This window comes from Myotis lucifugus, unplaced genomic scaffold (assembly GCF_000147115.1).
Source record: "Myotis lucifugus unplaced genomic scaffold, Myoluc2.0 scaffold_18, whole genome shotgun sequence".
Taxonomy (NCBI): domain Eukaryota; kingdom Metazoa; phylum Chordata; class Mammalia; order Chiroptera; family Vespertilionidae; genus Myotis; species Myotis lucifugus.
In genome coordinates this window covers 11698818-11723728 of record NW_005871066.1, presented here as the reverse complement: position 1 = coordinate 11723728, position 24911 = coordinate 11698818, and the positions used below count along the sequence as shown (strand labels likewise).

At 39.4% G+C, this 24911-nt stretch overlaps 1 protein-coding gene across 1 annotated transcript in view; it reads right to left on the bottom strand.

Moving 5' to 3' along the window:
- FBXL13 (F-box and leucine rich repeat protein 13) overlaps positions 1 to 24911 on the bottom strand; it is a 144771-nt gene that overhangs the window by 33070 nt on the left and 86790 nt on the right. Inside the window, exons 12-16 of the mRNA XM_006085451.3 lie at positions 16600 to 16698; positions 15965 to 16082; positions 15703 to 15865; positions 11841 to 11960; positions 10699 to 10825 (exon numbers count right to left, since the gene is read on the bottom strand). Of these exons, the coding sequence (XP_006085513.3) occupies positions 10699 to 10825; positions 11841 to 11960; positions 15703 to 15865; positions 15965 to 16082; positions 16600 to 16698 (627 nt within the window). The remainder of the gene's footprint in view (positions 1 to 10698; positions 10826 to 11840; positions 11961 to 15702; positions 15866 to 15964; positions 16083 to 16599; positions 16699 to 24911) is intronic.

Below are 24911 nucleotides of genomic sequence, written 5' to 3'. Positions count from 1 at the left end.
ACATTTCATATGTTTCTTTCTGAAAGATTTGCTCTGTTTGGTGCTGCTTACCACATTATTTTATGAGTAAAGGACAAAGCTTCTACTTGGAAATATGTTTTATCTCGATTAACACATTCCCTTTCCAGAATCACTGATAACACTGTCTTGTACAATGTCCTTGAAAATGTATCTTAACCTCCCAAGTGATTTTCCCTTCTATACTCTGGTTAGTGATTACAATTTTGTATAAATAACTTACCTTTTCTTCTCAGTTATTTTTGTTTATTTCTATTTATTTGACTCTTAGTATGAATTTTGTAATCATATTTCTTTCTTAAAGGAATCAACCTCCCTGGCCTAATTTATTGACCTACAGAAGGAAACTAGGCTTTGGTCAACACACAGAAATAGATCTTTATATATTTATGGAGGGAAGGACAATCAGCATCTATGTTATCTAAAAATAGAGCAACTTGCCTTGAGACTGTTTGCCTCTTACCTGATGGAGGTAGAGAGGAGGGTTAGGCCACCAAAGAATTTCTGTGAAGGAAGTGACAAGTTTAAATTGGCCACTGCTTTTTGCAATGTTTTTGGTAGGCGTTTTGCTGGAAACAGGGGACAACTGCCTGTAACCTGTGCGAGGAAAGCCACTATTGCCAGTTATGGAGCCAGCAGATTTATAGAGGGCCAGTGGCTGGAGAGAGGGGCCTGGAAAGGACTAAGGAGGGGTCCCGTTTTATGTGGAAAAGTACAAGGGCAGACTTCTTGTTATGTGCAAATCCGTTTGTCTCTGAGTTAGCCTGCTTCCTTCCTTTTCACTCCCATTCTTTCTATTTCTTGAATCCCAAGTGGTTTCATATGTTTCCTGCCTGAGAGGTTTTGCTTCCCTGAACCTCAGGCTTTGTGTGTGTGTTCCCTGCAGATGGGTGGTCTCTTGAAAGAGTATCATCAGATTAAGACATGCAGCTGTAAGCACTCCCTCCCCAGCGCAGAGCTTTGCTGAGAGTATGTGGAATTTAAAGAAGCCGTGTTTGGTTGAGAGGAAGGAAATGGTACCAGATCCATTCACTCACTGACGCACTGGTCAACTATTTTATATTGCTCTTGCATTCTAGGCATTATGCTGGGCATCCCAAAGACAGGATGATCCAGCCTCTGCCCTCAAGAAGCGCATAGTGCTATAGGGAGACAGGCTTGGAACAAATATTAAAATATAATGAGCTGATTGCTCTAGTGAAGGCATTACAAAATACGGTGGAAACACAAGCCAGGGAAATCCTAAGCCTGCCCAGGAATTCCAGCAGAGCTCCACACAGCTGGAACTTGAAAGATAAGGGGGGAGGATGTTTCAGAGGGAATAACTTGAAGAAATGGGAAGGCAAGGAGAGCTTCACTTGGGGAGCCATATAGGAGAGTGTAGGTAGGCAGGGGCCCCCTCAGGAAGAGCTTGGTCCCTCACACTGGATTATTTGGACGTTATACTGTAGTCACTGTGAGGCTCCTGAAGAATTCTGAGCAAGGAAGTCAAAGGTTCACATTTGCATGCTGGAAGGTCACACTGCAGCAGAGTAAATTTGAGGACAGTGATATTTAAGGCAAGAGGGGTTAGTAAGAAGAAACAGTGCTTGAACTATGGCAGTGACAGCAAGGATGGAGAGGAGAAGGGGAAGAGATATAAAAGATATTTAGACTACAATGATTGTTAAAGTTCTCACATTGGCTTTGTTCTGTTCAAGGATATTATTTAGTCATAGGAATATCTGAAACTGGATGGCCTTTATAACATATACAATTAAAATTAACATGGATATCACATGCCGATTATTTAATTAGGTGGGGTTTTTTTGCAATTTAATTTGAAAATAATTTGTGTGCTGTTCATAATTCAAGAGTCATTATTACTGTGAAGTCATCTAAGTAGGAAACACCCTTCTAGGGAACTGTGTTGTAATGTGGCAGACATAAGGGTACAGTACCCTGGGAACTAAAGAATGCTTACTTATTCAGAAAAACACATAGAGACATTGATGTCACCATGTGATTTATGTTTTCTTAAAGAAAAAATGCATCAATGAAGTAAAACCTATTGATATTGCCTTGAAATGATATTGATTGAGAAGTATGATTTTCTGATAATTATGACAGCATGAAAAATGTTTATTATAGATCAAATTAAGTCAAAATCTTAAAAGCTTGACTATTAGCTTATGTCAAGATGCTTTATGTCATAATCATCAGTGGTTAACTTGTTCAGCATCTACCTCCCTAGGCACATGAAGAATGGAAGAACAAGTAGCCACAATAATCAAACAAGAAGAAATAAAAGGAATCCAAATTGGGCAGGAGGAAGTAAAACTGTCATTATTTACAGATGACATGATATTATATATAGAAAACACTAAAGACTACCGAAAAGCTACTAGATTTAGTAAACAAATTCAGTAAAGTATCAGGGTACAAAATTAATATTTAGAAACAGGTGGCATTTCTATACATCAATAATGAACTATCAGAAAAAGAAACTAAGAAAACTATCCCATTTACTATTGCAGAAAAAATTAATAAGGTACCTAGGCATATATTTAACCAAGGAGATAAAAAGACCTGTACTTGAAAAACTATAGGACAGCCCTAACTGGTTTGGCTCAGTGGATAGAGCGTCAGCCTGCGGACTCAAGGGTCCCAGGTTCGATTCATGTCAAGGGCATGTACCTTGGCTGCGGGCATATCCCCAGTGGGGGGCGTGCAGGAGGCAGCTGATCGATGTTTCTTGCTCATCGATGTTTCTAACTCTCTAGCCCTCTCCCTTTCTCTCTGTAGAAAATCAATAAAATATATTTTTTAAAAACAAAAACAAAAAACAAAACAAAACTATACGACACTGAAGAAAAAAATTGGTGAACCTTTTCACCCAGTGATCCCCCTTCTAGGAATATATCCTAAAATCCCAAAACACCAATCATAAAGAATATATGCACCCTTATGTTCATAGCAGCATTATTTACAATTGCCAAGATCTGGAAACAGCCCAATGCCCATCAGTAGATGAGTGAATAAAAAAAAGCTTTGGTACATTCACACGATGGAATGCTATGTAGCTGTGAAAAAAAAAAAAAGCTAAAGAAATTTTACGTTTTGCAACAGCATGGATGGATCTGGAGATTATTATGCTAAGTGAAATAAGTCAGAGAAAGACAGATACCATATGATCTCACATGTATGTGGAATCTAAATAACAAAAATAAAACGACAAACAAAATAGAAACAGAAGCATGGATGCATGGAACCAACTGACAGCTGTCAGAGTGGAGGGGCGTGGGGGAACTGGATGAAAGAAGGTGAAGGGATTAGTCAAAGAAAACATGTGCATAAACAATAGACACAGACAGCAGTGTGGTGATGACCAGGGGGGATGGGAGGCGGGAGCTGAGTGGAGGTGGGCTAAGTGGGTGGGGAGAATAGGACATTTGTAATAGTGTCAACAATAAAAAAGAAGTAAAAAGGAAGTTGAAAGGACAAGCATCTCAGACAGAAGGTGCAATGTGTTTAAAGGTCCTGCAGTAGAAAAGAATTGGCTTGTTTGAGGAACTAGAGGATGGCAGTGGAGCTAGAGGAAAGGGAATGAACAGATGCATGAAATGTTATCAGAGGGGTAAGGCAGGGATCTGTTCAATTAAAGGTGAATGTTCTTTCAAATTTTGGTCTTTAATTTCTCTGTTCTGTTAGACACTGTTGGTTATTCCCTCAACACTCACTTCACACATGACTACATTCACCTGGTTCTCTTATAACCTTTTTCACCTTTCTTTAGTGTCCTTCATAGATTTGTCATCTTCTTCCCAATCCTTAAATATTGATATTCTGTTGTTTTCCTGGGTGCACATTTCTTCTCAGTCCCTACACTATCTTTTAGGACCTTGGTCATATTCACACTTCCATGCTCATGACTGCCATATCTAAATCTCCCTTCAGGGTCTCTCTCACAAGCTTTTGGCCTGAATATTCCATACACTCTCACTCAGTCTGATAAAATGAAGTAACTTTTCCCTCAAAACCTATTATTTTTCTTATATTATCTTTTTTGAGGTAGGACTGCAATCCACCCAAAGTCATATTTTTGGAATCATTCTTATTCTTCAATCTCCCCCTCCCCTATGTCCTCATCTTCTACAACAAACTAATCACCAAGTTATTTTAGTTTCACCTCCTACGTATTCTTGAATATATCCTTCCCATGCTAGTTCTGGCCTCTGACCTAATTCAAGAACTCACCATCTTTTTTTAAAAAAATATATTTTTATTGATTTTTCACAGAGAGGAAGGGAGAGAGATAGAGAGTTAGAAACATCGATGAGAGAGAAACATCCATCAGCTGCCTCCTGCACGCCCCCTACTGGGGATGTGCCCGCAACCAAGGTACATGCCCTTGGCCAGAATCGAACCTGGGACCTTTCAGTCCCCAGGCCAACCCTCTATCCACTGAGCCAAACCGGTTAGGGCTCTTTTTTTTTTTATACTAAAATGATCTCCACTGGTCTCCCTTCCTCTAGTCTTTCTCCCCTCTAATCTATCCCCTGGAGAACAACCAAATAATCTATATAAAATAGGAGGCTGACTAGCACTGTGACTACCCTCCCAGTTGTTGCTTCACCTTCATTGGTTCAAGTCCAGGCTCCTGGCATAGCATCAAATTCCCTCAGTCACATCTTCTTTTCATGGTGTATTCTAGTAGTACACTAAGCTACATAAAGTTCCTTGAACAAGCATGCATTTCCATGCTTCTGTATTGTGCTGGCTGAATCAAGATATCCTTTCCTCTGCTTCCTCTATCATTACACCTGTATTTAAATTATCCATACTTACTTATCTTTCTAAATTGGGCTGTAGAGAATAGGTCTAATTCACATTTGATAACTCTACAGCTCAGCATTTGTTCTTTCATTCAATTAATATTTATCTACTACTCCCCAGAGCTCTGGGAAAGCATCAGTGAGCAAAACTAACTCTCAATCTTCCTGGATCTCACATCCTAGTGAGGGGACTGCAGGAGATTGCCTACATAATGGGCACTCCAGACCTAGTACTCACAGTGAAATTTTTTGAAAATTTGACAAATGAAAATCTTCTTAAACCACTGTCTAAGCACACCGTCTGGAACATTGCTCTGACTCATTTTCCCTCATGAATATGGCGGTGACTAAGGCAACTTAAGCTACAGATTAAACTGCCCTGTTTGTGGATTCTGTGGTCTTTAGTAAATGATAAGTCTCCTGACTGGTGTAAAACATTTTTCCATATAAATGGAGCTATAGCTATAACCTCATTTTCAACCAATCCTCTGGAGTAGAAAGGGAATAAATGACATCCCATTTAATAAGACATTAAGAAAAACTACAGAAGATTAAAGACTTTTAAGATACTTTAAAAACTATTACATTAGTAATCTATTTCCCCTCACTTATAAGCCCATCCTCTTTATATTAAAGAGGAAAATTGACATATTTCCTCTTTCCCTAAAGTGCTTATTAGATAACTTCTTTTTAAAAAATTCTTTATTGTTGAAAGTATTACGCATGTCCTTGTTTTTCCACAGCAACTCCTTCTAACCCACTCCCCTGCCCCCCTCCCAGGCCTTGACCATCCTATTGTCTGTGTCCATGGGTTATGCATATTAGATAACTTTTTAACTTTTGTTCATGGATGATACAATACATTAATCACTATTTTCTACAAAGGAATGGATAAAGACAATAAAATTATTATTATAAGAAGTGTATACAGTTTGAAATAACTGTGTTCCCTCTGCTTTCCTCATTTAAATTAGCTCTCTCAAATAAAATCTTTCTAGATTTCTAAATATCTGTATTTTTGCCTTTGCTAATTAACCTCATGAGTTTCCATGAGTTTTCAGAATACAATTCACCTTCTGCAAACCTATAAAGTTCTTGTACCTCTGAGGAGTGAATTACAATGATTTTCCTGCTTATTTCCTGAGCTCTCTACCTCTCTATAACACTATCTTATAGGTGACTCAAACTAAACACGGCCATTTTCCCAACCTGTAGCAAACCTGCTCCTCCCGCTGTGGACAGCACACAGGTTAGTTAGTAAGGGACACTACCATTTATACAGATGCTTATGCCAAAAATCTGGCATCATCCTTGCTCCCCTCCCTCTTGTCTATACCCCTGTACTTGGTCTATTTCTATCTCTTGTTGATCCTTCCATCTAAATGTCTCTCAAGTCTTCAGACTTTGCTCCAGCCATCTCCCTGGCTCTAGCCCTAAAGCAGACCCTCATAGCTTTTCACCTGGATTTCAGCTTCATAATCGGTCACCAGTGCACTTATTATTCCCATGTCCCTCCTGCAAACAGAGTGATCTTTTCAAAATGTCCATCTGACCATGTATAATTGACAGTACTGAATGTCCTTTTATTGCCAAAAGGACAGAGAACAAATTCCTCAATGTGGCTTCTTGGCCTCTCACAACCTGGCCCCCGCCCATCTCTCCAACATCATCTCTCACCACTCTCCTCACAATCTAGCCATACCTAATTCTGCAGATTTCCTGGATGCCACCATCCTTTTAAACCCCTGTGTCTTGGTTCAGAATATTTTGTTGGTTCAGCCCATACCCATTCCCCTTCTATTGGAAAAGGTCAGGTCTGCCTGGCTGGCATAAATCAGTGGTTGAGCGTTGAAATATGAACTAGGACAGTGATGGCGAACCTTTTGAGCTTAGCGTGTCAGCATTTTGAAAAACCCTAACTTAACTCTGGTGCCGTGTCACATATAGAAATTTTTTGATATTTGCAATTATAGTAAAACAAAGATTTATATTTTTGATATTTATTTTATATATTTAAATGCCACTTAACAAAGAAAAATCAACCAAAAAAATGAGTTCACGTGTCACCTCTGACACGCATGTCATAGGTTCTCCATCACTGAACTAGGAGGTCACAGTTCGATTCCCAGTCAAGGCACGTGCCCGAGTTGTGGGCTCGATCCCCAGTGTGTGGTGTGCAGGAGGCAGCCAGTCAATGATTCTCTCTCATCATTGATGTTTCTCTCTCTCTCTCTCCCTCTCCCTTCCTCTCTGAAATATATATATATTTTTTAAAGATCAGGTCTTACTTGAGTCTCTGAGCCAGGTTGTTTCCCTTCTCTTTGGTTTCCACATCTGTCACACTTTGTAACCATTTGCTCTGTGCCTGTCTTCCACTAGAACAGCGGTTCTCAACCTGTGGGTCGCAACCCCTTTGGCGGTCGAACGACCCTTTCACAGGGGTCGCCTAAGACCATCCTGCATATCAGATATTTACATTACGCTTCATAACAGTGGCAACATTACAGTTATGAAGTAGCAACGAAAATAATTTTATGGTTGGGTCACAACATGAGGAACTGTATTTAAAGGGCCAGAAGGTTGAGAACCACTACACTAGAAAGTAAGTGCTCAGAAGAGGGGTCATGTTTTGTTCATTCTGGCATCCCCAGAACTGAGCACAAAGCAAATATTTGTTAACTGAGTACTGTGATTCTAACTGAAAAGTCATTATTGAAAAGAATTGAGAGTGAACATAATTATTAGAAAACATAAGAAATGTTTTTTCCCCCCAAAAGGCACAACTGGTCACATTTGATCTCTCATAAATATCTGTAAATTCAGAGGTTAAATCTCAAATGTTAAGTCTGTAGTCAAATTTGCATTTCATCAGACCTACAATCCAGACTTAGTGTTCAGCTGCTCAAGTTGAAACTAGGCTGGTTTATTTTAATTTGACTGTTAGCAGTTAGCTTCCACAGCTGTTATAGTACTGTATTGTCAATCACTGGCCTGGTAGATCAGAGTTTTACTGATTTGGAGGGGGAAAAAACAACAATATTCAGAAGACTTCTTTTTTGATCTTTTAGCAGAAAACAATTAGCACTCTTCCCCATAGATGTGCATTTACTGCTCTCTCAGATTGTGAATATTCTTTACAAGAAAATGAAAACAGCAAATGAGGTTATCATTTTCAGTTTTAAATTGTCCTCAGTAGGTAATTTTTTAATATATCATCTTTGAAAATAAAAACGGAGTTTTCCCCAAAAGCTAAAAACTAAGAGCATTTAAAGTTCACTCCTTTCATTCAACAAATGTTCACCAGGCCCTGCAGGCTTGTGATGAGTTCTGTGGTGGCATTATATTTTAATGTCTTTTATAATGAGCTCTGACCCTCTATTTCTTTTTGCCCTGTGACTCTTCAGACAACAGCTGGGCATTCTATTTGTATGTGTCAGGGAAGGGTTTTTATAGAAGAACACGGGAAAAAAATCCTTCCTCTTTAAACTTTTATGACCTTTAAGCTTCAAATCCTAAACCCTGAAACACTTGGGGCATAACATTTTTTAAAACCATGCAATCAGTTGGAACATTTTTTCCACCCCCAGAATAGATATGGAATCAATGCCAAGGGAATAGAAGAGGAACAAAGAAGAGAGGAAAGGAAAAGAGCAGAGGGGGAAGGAGAAGAGGAGGGAGGAGAAGAGGAAGAGAGGAAAGGTAAAGAGAGGGGTAAAGAGAGGGGAAGGGAGAATCACAGGGAAGCAGAAGAAAGATGCTGGAAGATCCCCCATAGAAATAGAGGAGGTCTATTCAGCTGGACAGAAAGTAGGAATCTTCTGCTAGAATTGGGGTCCTAAATAAATGAGAACCAATGTCACCTTTCCTGGTAGGGCTGTGAAAAGCAACAAGGCATCTGAGTTTTCATGTGCTTACCATATATCAGCCAAGATCTAATGAGGAAAACAGAAATAACTCTATTTCAAATGGAGGAAATGTAACTGTGACAGGGAATTGGCTACATAGGTGGTAGAGAACCTGAAAAGCCGAAGGGATAATGACACAGTCTAAAGATTAGCTGCAGCAGGAAGCCACTACTATGTTGGAAGAACAATGGGAAAAGGTGGTGTTATTGGAGCTCAGGGTCAAAGTTTACCTAGGAAAGTGGAACCACAGGAGGCCTGACTAGACAGTTGATCATAAATGAAATGCAGCTGCTAATGATGATTCAAAGAAAGGTGGAAGAAAATCCTCGCCTCTTCCTTTTTGTGATCCTTCACAGGTGCCTCACAAGCACCAAACCCAACTAGAATCCAGTTAACATGAATCAGCCACTCTGTAGCAGAGTGAGAGATGGGTGAGGAATGGGTCTGAGAGCAAATATACCCTGAGAGCAGGAAAATGTCTTCAGGAGATGTCTAGGACTATGGACCTAAGACAGCTTCACAGAGTCCCCGTGGCCTAGCATGACCCAGAAGAGGACAGAGCAAGGCACATATGACAAAGGTGCCTGAAGAATTGAAGGGGCCTTGATGCTGGGACAGGGAAGACACATAAGAATCTACCTAGACAGGAAACCAAAGACCAAATGGGCCCTCAGAGATCTCAGTGAATTCCAGCAGAAGACAACTTTGAGAAGGTAAGACTTGACTCCACCATAATGAATTAGCTATGCACAACTGCTCCCCACCCCCACTCTCATACCACTTAATGATACTCCAAGGAAGGGATAGGAGAACCTATGGGTCGCGACCCCTTTGGCAGTCGAACGACCCTTTCACAAGGGGTCGCCTAAGACCATCCTGCATATCAGATATTTACATTATGATTCATAACAGTAGCAACGTTACAGTTATGAAGTAGCAAAGAAAATAATTTTATGGTTGGGTCACAACAAGAGGAACTGTATTTAAAGGGCCAGAAGGTTGAGAACCACTGATCTAGCAGAATAAAGGGTGAACTGAAATTCTCTATTACACATAGAAAGAAAAGCCAATAAACAGACATAGCCCTTCATCTAAAAGAGCCCACTGAATGATGGGGAAGGGTAGTCACATAACCCAGATGCCAGTAATACAGTGAGAAACAGAAACAGGTCATGTTGAGGGATGCACTGGGGCTGGAGATGCACATGGAGAAGTTTCTGTACTTGTTTGTGATGTAGGGCTCTTGAGTTTAAGGGATTAATAGGGATTTAGGAAGCAGGTGGAGGAGAGAGCCTCCCCTTTGTTGTCTTCCTATGTCCCTCCTAATGCACTTCAAGAGAAGCCAGTACATTACTAATCTAACTACAGCCCATTTAAGTCTTTCAGCAGCATGGCAAATCTCTCCTGGTTTATCATCCATTTGATTAGTAAATGAGGCAGTGCTGAAGTGACAGGATGCATGTGACCTGAGTTTCAACTCTAATGGGTAGCACCAGCAGCTTGCAGGAAATGAGGTTCTGTAAATGTATTATTTTGTACATTTGGTGAGGCCATTTCTAGACTTCAGTTTTGAATTAGCCCGAGATCTCAAGGCACTCAGGTAGTCTTGCAGAATATGCAATCCACAAGAAAAATCTACTTAAGCCATCTAAAATATATTATTTCTACATTGACCAACTTTTATTATGAAGCAAATTTCAGATCTATCATCTAGCACTCCAATCTGTCAGGACTCTCCTCTCAATATTGTATTTTGCATTTTTTAAACAGAGAAACAAGACCAGGATTTACAAGTAACTCATCTATCACTATTCCAGAAACAGTATTCCTAAACTTGCCTTTTATAATCTAATATTTTAAGAACTAAAAGTAATTGTTGTTCTTTTTATTGTTTACAAAATGGAAAATGATTATATTACAGAAAACAAACATTATTGAACTGTTTTGAATATTTTTTTTACCTTATTAGTGATATTTGTTCCAGAGAGATCTAGTGATATCAAGGAGTAGATGTTTATGATATATTCAACTCCTGAGTCAGTCAGTTGTTCACAATTTCGTAAACTCAAATAGTTTAAGTTAGGGCAGCTGAAAGAATCATAAAAAATAATTTTAGCTTTTAACTACTGTCAGTAACAATTTCTTCACATAAAAACTATCTGGGAAAGCAAATAATACTGAAGCAAGGATTTTACTTTTCTCAACATAAAAGTAAGCTTAAAGGTGGAAAATAATTTGGCATTACAAGGGTTGATGAAAAGAAGATGGGTTATTATATAAGGCACTAGAGGCCTAGTGCATGAAATTCGTGCATGGGCAGGGCCCATAGCGGCTTAGTGGCTGGTGCTTGCTGGCCAAGGCCTCCCTTCCCATGGTTGGCCAGTCAGCCCCACCCCAAATCGGGGGGTGGGGCAAGTGGGGGAGGGACTGGCCAGAGGGAGGGGCTGCAGGCAGTTGGCCAGCCGGCCCCACCCCCTGGTCAACCTCTTGGTTGAATTCCCAAACTCCCGGTGTAGGGGACAATTTTTATATTAGCCTTTTATTATATAGGATTCTTTCTGTGATTTCATTTCATATTGCAATTTCTAATAAGAAAAAATATATCACATACATATCATGTAAGTAACACAATGAATGATCACTACAAGTGCAAGGTTAAATTTCTTACTTATCCCTTACGAGTTTGCAACAGCAATTGGTCTTGACCCTTAGTATACACATGACCTCCGCCAAGTAAGGAGAATGAAGAATAAATCCACCAGCTAGAACATCCCTTAGGAAATAACTGAGTAAAGGTTTACATGGAAATGATATCCTTGAAAAGTACAGCGAAGTCACTCATGCCTAGATACTCATAACTTCATGAATGATCCATTTCAAAGTTTCTCTAAGGTGAAATTCATAAGAAACATCTTAGATACAATTAAAAGATTAGTTTAATCTATGACTCCAATGTCTTTTATTTTATTTCATGGAATATTGGACCAGTTTTATGGCTGGTCCTGATGTTTTTCAAATGGCTTTGAAGTTCTATCTCTAATCTCTCCTTATTAGTAAATATGCAATTACTTATGATATGATGTAAAATGTTGTTTTATCATACCGCTCTGCTAGTCTCAGAATAGAGGCATCACCCACTTGGATACAGTTACTTAAATTCAGCTCTCTTAGCTTTGTGCTTGAAGGACCATCAAGAAATTGCTTTAGTCCCGTATCACCAATTCTGTAGGAAAGAGTAAAAACAGCTTTACATGTGATTTGATATGTCAGTATATGGAATACTATTTAAATAGTAGTTACTACACCCATAAATTCTAAAATAGCAAGATAATATCTTTCTACTGGTATTTTGTCAACATTTTAAAACCAAATTTGATTATAAAGCTTTTAGTTTAATTTGTTTAAAAAGTATAAATGATAGTAATAGGAGAAGTTTTAATAAAAATTCTATTCCTCTTCACTTAAGTGTCATAATAATTATAATTAGTAAGAAAACAGATGGTCCTTAAGGTGTCTTTCTCTTGGATTAAAATGTGATCAAGCTAAGCAATCCCTGATGCAATAGCCTCAAAAGAAAAAGACCAAAAAATAGGAGACTAACAGTCACACGACTGCTAGAATCTTGGAGGAATTTCCACTAAATACAAGGTCAATTTAGTTGGACTCGAATCCTAATAAATGACCTATGGATCCTTTCCTTTTGAAGCAGAGAAAATCTAGATATATAAAAGCTTTTTAAATAGCAAAGTATGTAAGAAATACAAATTGGTAGTTACAAAACAGTCACAGGGATGTAAAATATAGCATAGGGAATATAGGAATAATCCTATATAATAAAAGCCTAATATGCTAAGTGTCTGATCGTCTGGTCATCTGTTCAACCAATCAAAGCGTAATATGCTAATGATGTGCTAAGGCCACTAAACCGTTCACTATGATGTGCACTGACCATCAAGGGGCAGATGCTCCAACTGGTAGGTTAGCTTGCTGCTGGGGTCCGGCCAATCAGGACTGAGCGAGATGGGCTGGACATGCCCTGGAGCCCTCCCGCGGTCCCTCCCCAGCCCTGATTGTGCAACAGTGGGGTCCCTCAGCCTGGCCTGCGCCTCCAATCCAGGTCTTGCAATCCAGGACCTCTCAGGGGATGTTGGAGAGCCAGTTTTGGCCCAATCCTGCAGGCCAGGCCGAGGGACCCTATTGGTGCACAAATTCGTGCACCGGGCCTCTAGTATTGTAATAACTATGTATGGTACCAGTTGAGTACTGGAAATATCAAGGGGAACACTTTATAAAGTATATTATTGTCTAACCACTATGCTATACACCTGAAACTAATACAAAAGAATATTGAATGTAAGCTGTAATTGAAAAATAAAAATTTTTAAATTAAAACAAAATAACAAAACATAGCCTATACATTAAAAAGAAAAAAAAACAAGATAAAAAAGTATAAATAGTAGAATGCTTAGAAGCAAAAGAAGATCAAATATATCAATCCTAATATATATAAAAATCCAGGTGCCGTCACGACCAGATGGACGACCAAACAGCAGGCTAGGGAGCTGAGGGAGTGGGAGCTGTGTGCCCCCGGCCTCCCGCAGTGCGGTGGCAGGAGGAGAGAGCTGTGGGCCCAAAATACCAAAGGACCGGTCCGGCTCTCACAGCGTGGCGAAGCAGGGCCACAGAGGGTGAGGAGCCTCTCGGGGCAGGGGGCTGTGAGCATGGAGCTTCCCGGGGTGGCTGAGGCAGAGGAGCATCACGGGGCAGGGGCAGTGGATGCGAGGCAGAGGAGCAGGGCAGGGGCTGTGAGTATGGAGCTTCTCGGGGCTTGGGCGGCTGAGGCCAAGGAGCCTCGCAGGGCAGGGGCTGTGAGTGTGGAGGTTCACGGAGCAGGGGCCACGGAGGTGGAGGAGCAACTCTGGGCAGCGGACATGGCCCTGATTGCAGCTAGGCCTAGGGATCCTAACCGCACACAATTTAATTATGCACTGGGCCTTTAATTTTATAATAATGATACGTATTAAAACGTTGAAAATATTCCCTTTTAAGACAGAAATTTTCAAATTTGTTTAATAAAATCTAACCATAAGTAGTCTATAAGAAACATATTTAAAATAAAATAACTAAAAAAGAAATTGCAAAGATGTATTAGCAAACTTAAATAAAATTAATACAGGTTTGTTGATACCAATAATTTAATAGTTGTGGGAACTTGCTTTAAAACTTCATGCACAGTCCATTTTTAAAGGATTGGTGTGTGGTTAAGAAAATGTTTATTCTTCGACTCACCCGCTTATTTTTTTAGGTGTATCTTTCATAGATGGATTTTAAAAATCGAACCTGAGACTCTCTCTTTTCACCCTATATTATAGTCTTATAAATTTCTTTTTTTTTGTTGTTTTTTACTCTGATGTCATGGAAGTAGTTATCTTCCAGCTCTGTTCTTCTCTTTTCAGTGAGTTCTAATCTGCTGATTAGCAATCCATTGAGTTTCTTTATTTCAATAACGATATTATATTTTTATTTCTAAAAGTTATTTTTCTTTTCAAATAAATCTAGTTATTTTTTCATTTTGTTGCCTGCTCATATTTCTGATTCCATTATTTATTTTTTCAAATGTATCATACATAGTTACTTAATATTCCAAATCTGATCATTCTAATATATGAATTACTTGAAGATCAAATATATTTTGCCATTTCTGGTGACTCCTTTTCATGGTAACTCCTATTTTTGTACATTTGATGGTCTATAATTGTGAACACCGATTTATTTGATCTTAATCTATGGTAACCCTGAAATCCTAAATAGAAGATGCTTTCCTATAGAGAAGAATCGTTGAGCTAACTACTTCCAGAAGCCTGAGTCCTTTAAAGGGTTTTACCAGCTATACTGCCTGAAGCAGAAAACCTCCATTTATTTTAAAAGTAGTTAACCTGCAGAAGCCTGAGTGAAATAGAAGAATAAAGATCAATTTTATTTCGCATATTAATACAGATAAGATTAGCTCTTATGCACACACACATGCACGTATGTACACATTCACATATGCACACATACACATTGTGCTGGTATCATGATGCCAGCTTGCTCATGAGCTTGCAGTCAAAATACCAGCTGGGGCTTCAGTCATATGAAGGCTTGACTGAGACTGGAGGGTCTGCTTCCAAGCTCACTCACATGGCTATTGGCAGAAGGCCTAAGTTCCTTGCTGCCCATTGATAGGGGACCTCATTTCCTAATCCTCATTTCAAATTCTATGTTACCTCCCCCCACCCCCCAGACACATGTGCTTCTTCATCTTAATAGACAACCTGGCTTAAGATGTTGTGTAGCTTAGCTTATTACTCAGACTCGTCTTATATTTTCCCAAATATTAGCCAACATCATAGGATCAAATGCTATTTTGTTATCCTCTGGCCCAATAATATTACAACAAACTTACATAGGCAAGAAGCTGAGATATTCATTGGTGAAGAGGTTTCAGCAAGAATTTCATCCTTGCCCACCTGAGAATACCAGGATAGAAGCCCGATAGTAGCCTCGCTGAAAACAGGGCTTTAGTAAGAACTCACCATCTATCCATCTGTCAGCAAATTCACACAGGAGAAATCTAACCAGTACCCAAGATTGGTTCCTCATAACCAAGTTTGAAAGTCCATTTGGGAAAAACCTGTTAACTGAACCAGCTGTGGGAACACTCACTAGGAAAGATAGTCCATAAGTCTTTCTATGAATTCATTTAATTTTAGAAGGGCCTGTGATTCCACATGTCCTGAGCTTTCCCTGAGAATCTCCCTGCACCCCCATATAACCAGTCTGGATTGGGTACCCCTCCTTTGTGTTACCACAGCCTCTACTTGGACTCCTGACTTTCATGTTTACGACCAATGAGCTCTTTAAGGAAGCCTGGCACAATCCAGAGTTTCAGTGTTTCTTGAATATATGACTAAGTGACTCATTACCTTATACAATTTGCCAAATTCAACACACTAAGTTGCTTCAAAGGTGAGAGTGACTTGAGGCTACTATCCGTTATTCCCTTGCAGTTCGCCATGTAAATGTGACTGATGTTTGGATAATGCTTGTCTATATGTTTGAAGCATGAATCAGTAATTCTTTTATTTCCTGTTTTTAAAAAAAAACACAGAAGAAAAGATAAGTACTGTATTTAAATTGCCACAAGAGTAAAAGTTAGTGCTGAACCACATTTTTAATATTACAGACCTTCAAATCGGATCTTTCTGAGGTTACATTTAGAGAGGACTTTGAAAGCAAGATCGGAGATATGTGGCGAACCAATGAAAACCACCGATGTAATACGAAGACAATGCTCAACTAAAGCCTTTAGAAGAAAAGAGATTATTAAATTAGCCACAGCACAAGTTTAATGAAGTAATGAGGTCATGTTTTTCCTAAATATTTCCAGAAACACATTAGCCATTAAATTTTCATTTTTTCAAAGAAAACAGGGCTTTTTTCAGTATATTTTAGTAAAAATACATAAGAATAATGCAGAGGAATCAGAATTAAACCATGTTATGAAAGTATGGGAAAATATGAAAAAATAGAATGCTGAAAAAAATCACTGCATTTAGAATCTTCACATATAGAGCTAAACTTAAAATTTATGCTTAGGCTATATCACTGAAACAAAAATATCCTAACTGTGAAACAAAGTTTCTTAGGATATTTAAGGATTCAAATGTTCAAATGTGTATGTGCGCAAATTTTAAATGATTTTCTTACTATTAAAAAAAAACGAATATGAAAAGCCCATTCATATTTTTAGTAATTCAAGTCACTAAAAAATGTGCCCATCTAATGGGACTGAGAAGAAAATGTACTTTCCAACTACTTACTTTTAAACAGTTGTCTGTTAGAGTTGGCACGTCATTGATGATCAGATGCATGAGTCCAGTGCAGCTGTTTGCAATGTTCCTGAAGCCTTGGACTGAAATCTGAATTTTACAGAGTAGGTGGAAATAATGGGAGAACCCATTAGAATGAAATCTAATAAAACCCTTTGGTAGTAATAAACAAAGGTATGTCATGATTTTGCTATTGTTTTAAAATGGAAACCAACGCTAGCTGATGTGGCTCAGTTGGTTAGGCGTCGCCCCCTGCAAATGGTTGCCAGTTCAATTCCCAGCCTGGGTTGGGCACTCAATCTCTGGTGGGGGCATATTGGAGCAGCAGATTAATGTTTTGCTCTCACATTAATCTCTCTCTCTCTCTCTCCCTCTCCCTCTCCCTCTCCCTTCCTCTCTCTCTCTAAAAATCAATTTAAAAAAAAATTTTTAATGGTAACCATAAAATGGTAACCAGGCATACAGGTAAAGAATCTAGATTTGAATTTTCTCTTTATTATTTAACATTTTACATGTATATGTTGTGAAATGATCATCACAAGTCTAGCTAACATATTCATTATTTGAGGTAAAATTCACATAACGTAAAATTAATCACTTAAATAAGTCATTTAACCATTAATCATTTTGTGCAACCACAACCCCTAACTAGTTCCAGATCATATTATCGCCCTAAAGCAAGATATTTTCAACCTTTTTCATCTCATGGCATACATAAATTAATTACTAAAATTCTGCAGCACACCTAAAAAATATATTTTTGCTGATCTGATGAAAAAAATAGATATAATTTTGATTCATTCACACTGGACTGCTATTGTATTGGCTATTGTCATTTTTTTATTTGACAATCTAAGGGAAAAGAGATCAGTGCCCCTAACTAGTCAGGTACTGCATGTTTTAGAAATTCTTACAACTCATTGGTTGAAAATCACTGTTCTAAAAGGAAATCCTGTACATATTAAGCAGTTGCTTCCCATGCTTGCCTTCTCCCAGACCCTGGTAATCACTAACTTGTGTTCTGTCTCTATGAATTTACCTATTCTAAATTTTTTCTATAAGTGAGCTTATATAACACTAGAGGCCCAGTGCATGGATTCGTGCACCAGTGGGGTCCCTTGGCCTGGCCTGCACCCTCTCACAATCCGGGACCCCTCGGGGGATGTTGGACTGCTGGTTTCAACCCGATCCCCACAGGCCAGGCCGAGGGAACCCCACTGGTGCGTGAATTCACACCCTCCTCTCCCCACCCTCCTCTTCCCACCCTCCTCTCTCCCCGCTTCCCTCTGAGAATCATCAGTCTGTTCCATGTTTCCATGCCTGTGCATTGAGCGTCTGCCCCCTGGTGGTCAGTGCACGGCATAGCTACCGGTCAAATGGTTGAACAGTCGCTTAGGCTCTTATATATATAGATTGTATGAATATACCACATTTTGTTTATCCATTTGTCTGTTGATGGATATTTAGGTTGTTTCCATTTTTTGGATATTTTAACAATGGTGCCACAATGAATATGCATGTACATCTATTTGTTTGAGTACCAGTTTTGAATTCTTTTGGTTATATCTATAGGAGTGGAATTACTGGGTTCCATGATAATTCTGTTTAACTTCTTAAAGAACCACCAAGATGTTTCCCACAGTGCCTGCACCATTTTACATTCCCAGTAGCAATCTATGGGGGTTCCAATTTCTCTACATCTTTGCCAACACTTATTTTCCTTTTTCTTTTTAATTTCCTGGTGGGTTTGAAATAGTACCTCATTGTGATTTTTATATTCAGCCCCCTAATTACTGATGATATTGAGCATCTTTTTGTAATTTGTATATCTTCTTTGGGGGAATGTCTAATTCAAATCATTTGCCCATTTGAAATTGGATTATTTGTCTTTTTGTTGTTGAGTTGTAAGAGTTCTGTATATATTCTGGATACTGGACACTTAGTTATATAACTTACAAATATTTTCCCATTGTTTGCTTTTTAAGTACTAACCTTTGACATACAAGTTGTTAATTTTGATAAAGTTCAATTTATCTATTTTTGTTGTTGCTTGTGCTTTTGGTGTTCTAGCTAAGAAGCCATTGCCAAATCCAAGGTCATGAATATTTACCTCCAGTGTTTTGTTCTAAGTTTTATAATTTTAGCTCTTCTATTTAGGTCATTATTCATTTTTATTTTCTCCCATTAAACTTTGTTTTAATGGTTCTCAAAGTTTTGTGACAGATTTTTGGTTGTTTCCATTAAAAAGTACTGATTTTTAAAACGTAACTTAAAAACTGCCACACACACACACACACACACACACACACACACACAAATGGTTCACAAAACATTCTCCTTTCTTCCTGAAGGTTTTAGGATGCATTGTAATCATTAACCACTCTTTTATTATTAAACTTAAATAGTCAATTGAGATAAAGGGTCCTGAGACCATTCTTCCACCACTGACTAAAATTAGGGTGGCAGGCATTGGGGATAATTTTCATTTAGCCTGAGCTTTCTGTCAGACTTGGTGACTTTGCCAGCTCCAGCTGCCTTCTTATCCATTCCTTTGATGACACCAAGGCAACTCTCTGTCTCATGTCACAAACAGCAAAACAGCTCAGAGGAGGGTATCAGAGAAGCTCTCAACACACATGGAATTGCCAGGAATCATATCAATGATGGCAGCATCACCAGATTTCAACAACTTAAGGCCATCTTTCATCTTTTTTCCCAGAACAACAATAAATCTTCTCCTTCAACTCAGCAAATTTGCAAGCAATATGAGCTGTGTGACCATCCAGCACAGGTGCATATCCAGAACTGATCTGGCCTGGGTTGTTCAGGATAATCACCTGAGCTGTGAAGCCAGCTGCTTCCATTGGTGGGCCATTTTTGCTGTCACCAGCCACATTGTCACAGCGAACATCTTTGTCAGACATGTTCTTGACATTGAGGTCCACATCGTCCCCAGGAAGAGCTTCATTCAAAACTTCATAGTGCATTTCAACAAACTTTACTTCAGTTGTAACATTGACTGGAGCAAAGGTGACCACCATGCCAGGTTTAAGAACAACAGTCTCCACTCAGCCCACAGAGACAGTACCAATACCACCAATTTTGTAGTCATCATAGAGGGGCAGATGCAGGGGCTTGTCAGTTGCACGAGTTGGTGGCAGGATGCAATCCAGAGCTTCAAGCAGAGTGGGTTCCACTGGCATTGTCATCTTTACAGGTGACTTCCATCCCTGGAACCAAAGCATGTTAGCATTTGGCTCAAGCATGTTGTCACCATTTCAACCAGAAATTGGCACAAATGCTACTGTGTCAGGGTTGTAGCCAATTTTCTTAATGTAGGTGCTGACTTCTTTAACAATTTCCCCGTGTCTTTCCTGGCTCTAGGGTCGCTCAGTGGAATCCATTTTGTTAACACCAACAATCAGCTGTTTCACACCCAGTGTGTAGGCCGGACGGGCATGTTCACGGATCTGCCCATTCTTGGAGATGCCTGCTTCAAATTCACCAACACCAGCAGCAACAATCAGTACAGCACCGTCAGGACAGCTTTGGGAGGGAATTTTGGGCTCTACCCTCGTGGATGGAAATAATGTCCTTATAAAAGAGGCCCAATGAGATCCCTCGCTGTAACCCACTATGTAAGGTAAGGGGAGGTAAGCAGCTATCTAGGAACCAAGGAGTGGATCCTCACCAGACACTGAATCTGTCAGTACCATGACCTTGCACTTTCCAGCCTCCAGAATGGTGAGAAATAAATGTCTGTTGTTTATAAGCTACTCAATCTATATTTTGTTATAACAGCCTGAATGGACCAAAATACTTAGATCATTTTTTTCTAAACAGCTTTCTAGAAATATGTTTTTAAAGGCTGAACAATGTATCTATTTGGCCCTGGAATTTCCTCGGCAAAATTGTCCTAAGGATATAATGCTACACACGGAGATTTATATACAAGGATGTTCAATGCAAAGTTCCATAATACTGAAAAAATAATACCAAATTTAAATTCTAATAATTAGAAGTGGGTTAGCCTAAACTGTGTCAACTCCTATGATGGAATGTATTACAGTTACTACAGATTATGTTTTAGGAGAATAGCTGAGATTGTGATATAGTTTAAAAGAAAAAGTTGGTTATATAAATCCATGCTACTCAAAGTGTGGGCTACCGACCAGCAGCATGGGCATTAACTAGGAGATTGTTAGAAACACCGAATCTCAATCCAACACCTACTGCCCCAGAAGCTGCACTTGAACAAGATTTCCAGGTATTTTACATGCACAGTATAGTTTGAAAAGTGCTAATCCAGAGGAAATAAAGAACAAAAGAATGGGCTCAATTAGTGTATGAGTTGGGTTCTTCAGAAAACACTGACCAATTGTATAGATAGATAGATAGATAGATAGATAGATAGATAGATAAATAGAAGATGGAAGGGAGGGAGGGAGGGAGGGAGGAAGGGAGAGAGGGGGGAAAGGAAGGAAGGAGGGAGGGAGGGAGGGAGGGAGGGAGGGAGGAAGGTTCATTTTAAAAAGTCATCTCGTGATTGTGGGGGCTGTCAAGTCCAAACTCTGTAGAGCAGATGATAGGCTGGAAATTCAGGGAAGAGTTGATGGATGTTGAAGTCTTGAGTCTGAAATCTGCAGCCTGGAACTCAGGCAGATTTGTTTCAGTCTCAAAAGTTAGAATTGCTTCTTCTTTGGGAAAGCTCAGTTTTTGTTCGTAAGGTTTTAAACTTATTAGATGAGGCCCACCCACATTATAGACTTTACTCAAAGTCTACTTACTTAAATGCTTATCATACCTGAAAAAAATACTTTTGTGGCAATATCTATACAGGTGTTTGACCAAACAACTGGGCAACATAGCCTAGCCAAGGTGACACGTAAAATGAACCATCATAGTAGGAAATGCATCATGATGTTAATGATTACCTCTAAAGTGTGGATAGTTTCTGTGTTTTTCAAACTTTCTACATTAACCATGTACTATTAGAAGAAAAAAAGAGAAGATCATCGTTTGGGAGAGACAGCATAAGAAAGCCCTTAGGACGTTTTTGAATCACCTCTTTTTTTTTAAAATATATTTTATTGATTTTTTACAGAGAGGAAGGGAGAGAGATAGTTAGAAACATCGATGGGAGAGAAACATCGATCAGCTGCCTCCTGCACATCCCCCACTGGGGATGTGCCCGCAACCAAGGTACATGCCCCTGACCGGAATCGAACCTGGGACCTTTCAGTCCGCAGGCCGACGCTCTATCCACTGAGCCAAACCAGTTTCGGCTTGAATCACCTCTTACTGTGGATTTCTCCTTGCAGGGAAATATTAAATGTTGTAGGTTCCGTTCCAGAGCACCACAATAGAGTGAATATCACCATAAAGCAAGTCACAGAAATTTTTGGTTTCCCAGCATATAAAAATTATGTTTATATTTTACGGTAGTCTATTAAGTATACAATAGTATTATGTCTCAAAAAATTACATGCCTTAATTTTTAAAAACTTTATTTCTAAAAAATGTTGATCATCATCTGAATATTCAGTGAAGTGTCATAATTTTTGCTGGTGGAGGGTCTTGCCTCAATATTTATGGCTGGGGACTGATCAGGGTGGTAGTTACCGAAGTTTGAGGTGGCTTTGGCAATTTCTTAAAACAGGACAATAAAGTTAGCTTCATTGATTGACTCCCTTTTATTAGTGATTTCTTTGTAGCATGAAATGTTGTTTGATAGCATTTTACCCACAGTAAAATATCTTTCAAAACTGGAGTCAGTCTTCTCAAACCCTGCCACTGCTTTATCAACGAGGTTTATGCAATATTCTAAATCTTTGGTTGTCATGTCAACAACCTTCACAGGATTTTCTCCAGGAGCAGATTCCACCTCAAGAAACCACTTTCTTTGCTTATCTATAAGAAGCCACTCCTTGCCCTGGCCAGTGTCTCAGTGGTTAGTGGATCAGGGTTTGATCCCCAGTCAAGAGAGCGTACCTGGGTTACTCTCACATTGATGTTTCTCTATTTCTCTTTCTCTCTCTCTCTCTCCCTTCCTCTCTCTAAAAATAAAACAAAACAACAACAAATAAAGTCTGGGAAAGAGTACAGAATTTGGCAATAGACCAGACTGAAAATTATTCCAAGTCAAAGGTAAAGTACAAGCAAAAGCAAAGCAGTGGTAGCACTGGGCTTGACTGAAGTGGCAAGATCACCCTTTGGATGAATAAGAAAAGTTTAGTAGATAAGGAGGAAGGGAAAACTAATGGAAGACCCATTAAGGCAAGAATGAGGTATTTTGTATTATACTGCTATGGATTCTTTTTTTTGTGGGGGGGGGTATGTTTTTTATTGTTGTTAATCCTCACCTGAGGATATTTTTCCATTGACCTTTAGAGAAAGTGAAAGGGAGGGAGGTAGATAGAAACATTGATGTGAAAGAGACACATCGATTGGTTGCCTCCCAATGCACCCAACCAGGGCCAGGGATTGAGCCTGCAACCAAGGTACGTGCCCTTGACTAGAATGAAACCTGGGATCCTTCAGTCCGTGAGTCGATGCTCTATCCACTGAGCCAAACTGGCTAGAGCCTGCCATGAATTTTTGAATAAATTTTCCATAAGTACTCCCAGGAAGAAGTCCAGGGGAGATTAATGAACATTAAAAACCTGGAGAACAGAGGAGGAGGGAAAAATGCTGGGCTTGGAGTCAGTCAGCAGAGCTGGGTTTGAGATGGTCTTTGCCTCTTTCTCACGTATCACAAAAGGAAACTCAACCTCTCTTATGCTTAGTTTCCTCATCTATAAAATGGGTATGATAATACCTATGTTAGGCGATTCTATATAAAAATGATTAGCACAGTGTCTGGCATGCATGTTGGGTACCAGTTTTCCTGTAACTGTTCCGGGTGCATTGTGCTCCTACAGAAAAATAAAGAATTGAGAACTAGAGATAGAGGGCCTTGAGAAATCATTCTAACACATCCCTCACATTGTAAAATAAAGAAATGGTATTCAGAGGCATTGTGTGGTTTGAGAACATGTTCCTTATCTATTCATCACCATGTGGTCCCCAGTGTTGGCCATAGCGTCAAACAAAGTGTGTGCTCTATAAGTGCTGAATGAATGAAGGAATGGTCTTGAGTCACACTGCTGGTGGCTGAGCCAGGGCTAGAGGCCACCTCTCCCCATTAAGACACACAACTCCAGGGATGGGAACAGTCATTTTTTAGAAAGCTTCTCTAAGTTCCTCCCCTTTATCTCAGACCCTAGTCCATTACCCTAGCACTAGTATCTCCAATAATGGCTTCCCCTAAACAAACAAACAACTTTGTCTCTCTTGCTTTCTTGGAAACATGTTCCTAACAAGGTTTCCTGAACAAGGCAGGGAGAGTGATGATAGCGGTAATCAGCCACAGCGTAGTGTGATTCCTTGCAATGCAGCCAAAAATTTGGTGCTATCAACCCATAAGATTGTATCCAGAAAAGGGGGTCAGGGAGACCTCTGAGAAACAGCTTTTTAGTTTTGTCCTGGCTTAGGATGTCTAGTTTTCTACACAGTTTATTTTAGAATATCCAAAAAGATGCTTGGCTGATATTTTATGACTCAAATGTTCCTGCCAGAATCTTCTAGCCAACCAACTATTAGTTGTCCTTACTCTTCACTGAAATAATAGGGTATAAGCCTGAAATTAAAAATTCCTCTCTAAGGGAAAAAACAAAATATTTGCCATGTTAAAATAGCAGGCCTTGCCACAGTTGATATCTGTATAGAATTCTTACAAAACTTGGATGTGCTCCCTCTTTGTTTCATTGTGAGGTGATTTTATGGCTTCAATTTTGACACCAACTGGAGCCCTGCCACTCTGCTCTTTGCTGGTTAAGCTCCCATTGGTTAAGACGTTGGGCAAATTGGCCACAACAGTGGTGTTCCAATGTCAGGTCCCAGCAGACAGCTACGGCTCCTGATGGGGGCAGAGAAGCTTTTGTGATCACAGGAAAATTCTCTCCATCTCCCTCTGGTGGGTCTCAACCCATCAGCACAACAGCACAAAAAAGGAGTTGTAAGTGATCCATACAATGAAGACCAAAGTGCTGAGCACCCAGGGTATCTCAGGTCCCTCTTTGCCACTCGAAGGTAGTGAAAAGAAGGAGGGGACTTACCTCAGTGAGGGTAACAACTCACCAAGCTTCCATTTTTCTACTCCTTTCATACAACATTGTCTCTGAACCAATTAGCTCAGCAGCCAGAAAGAATATATATATATATATATATATATATATATATATATATATATATATATATATATA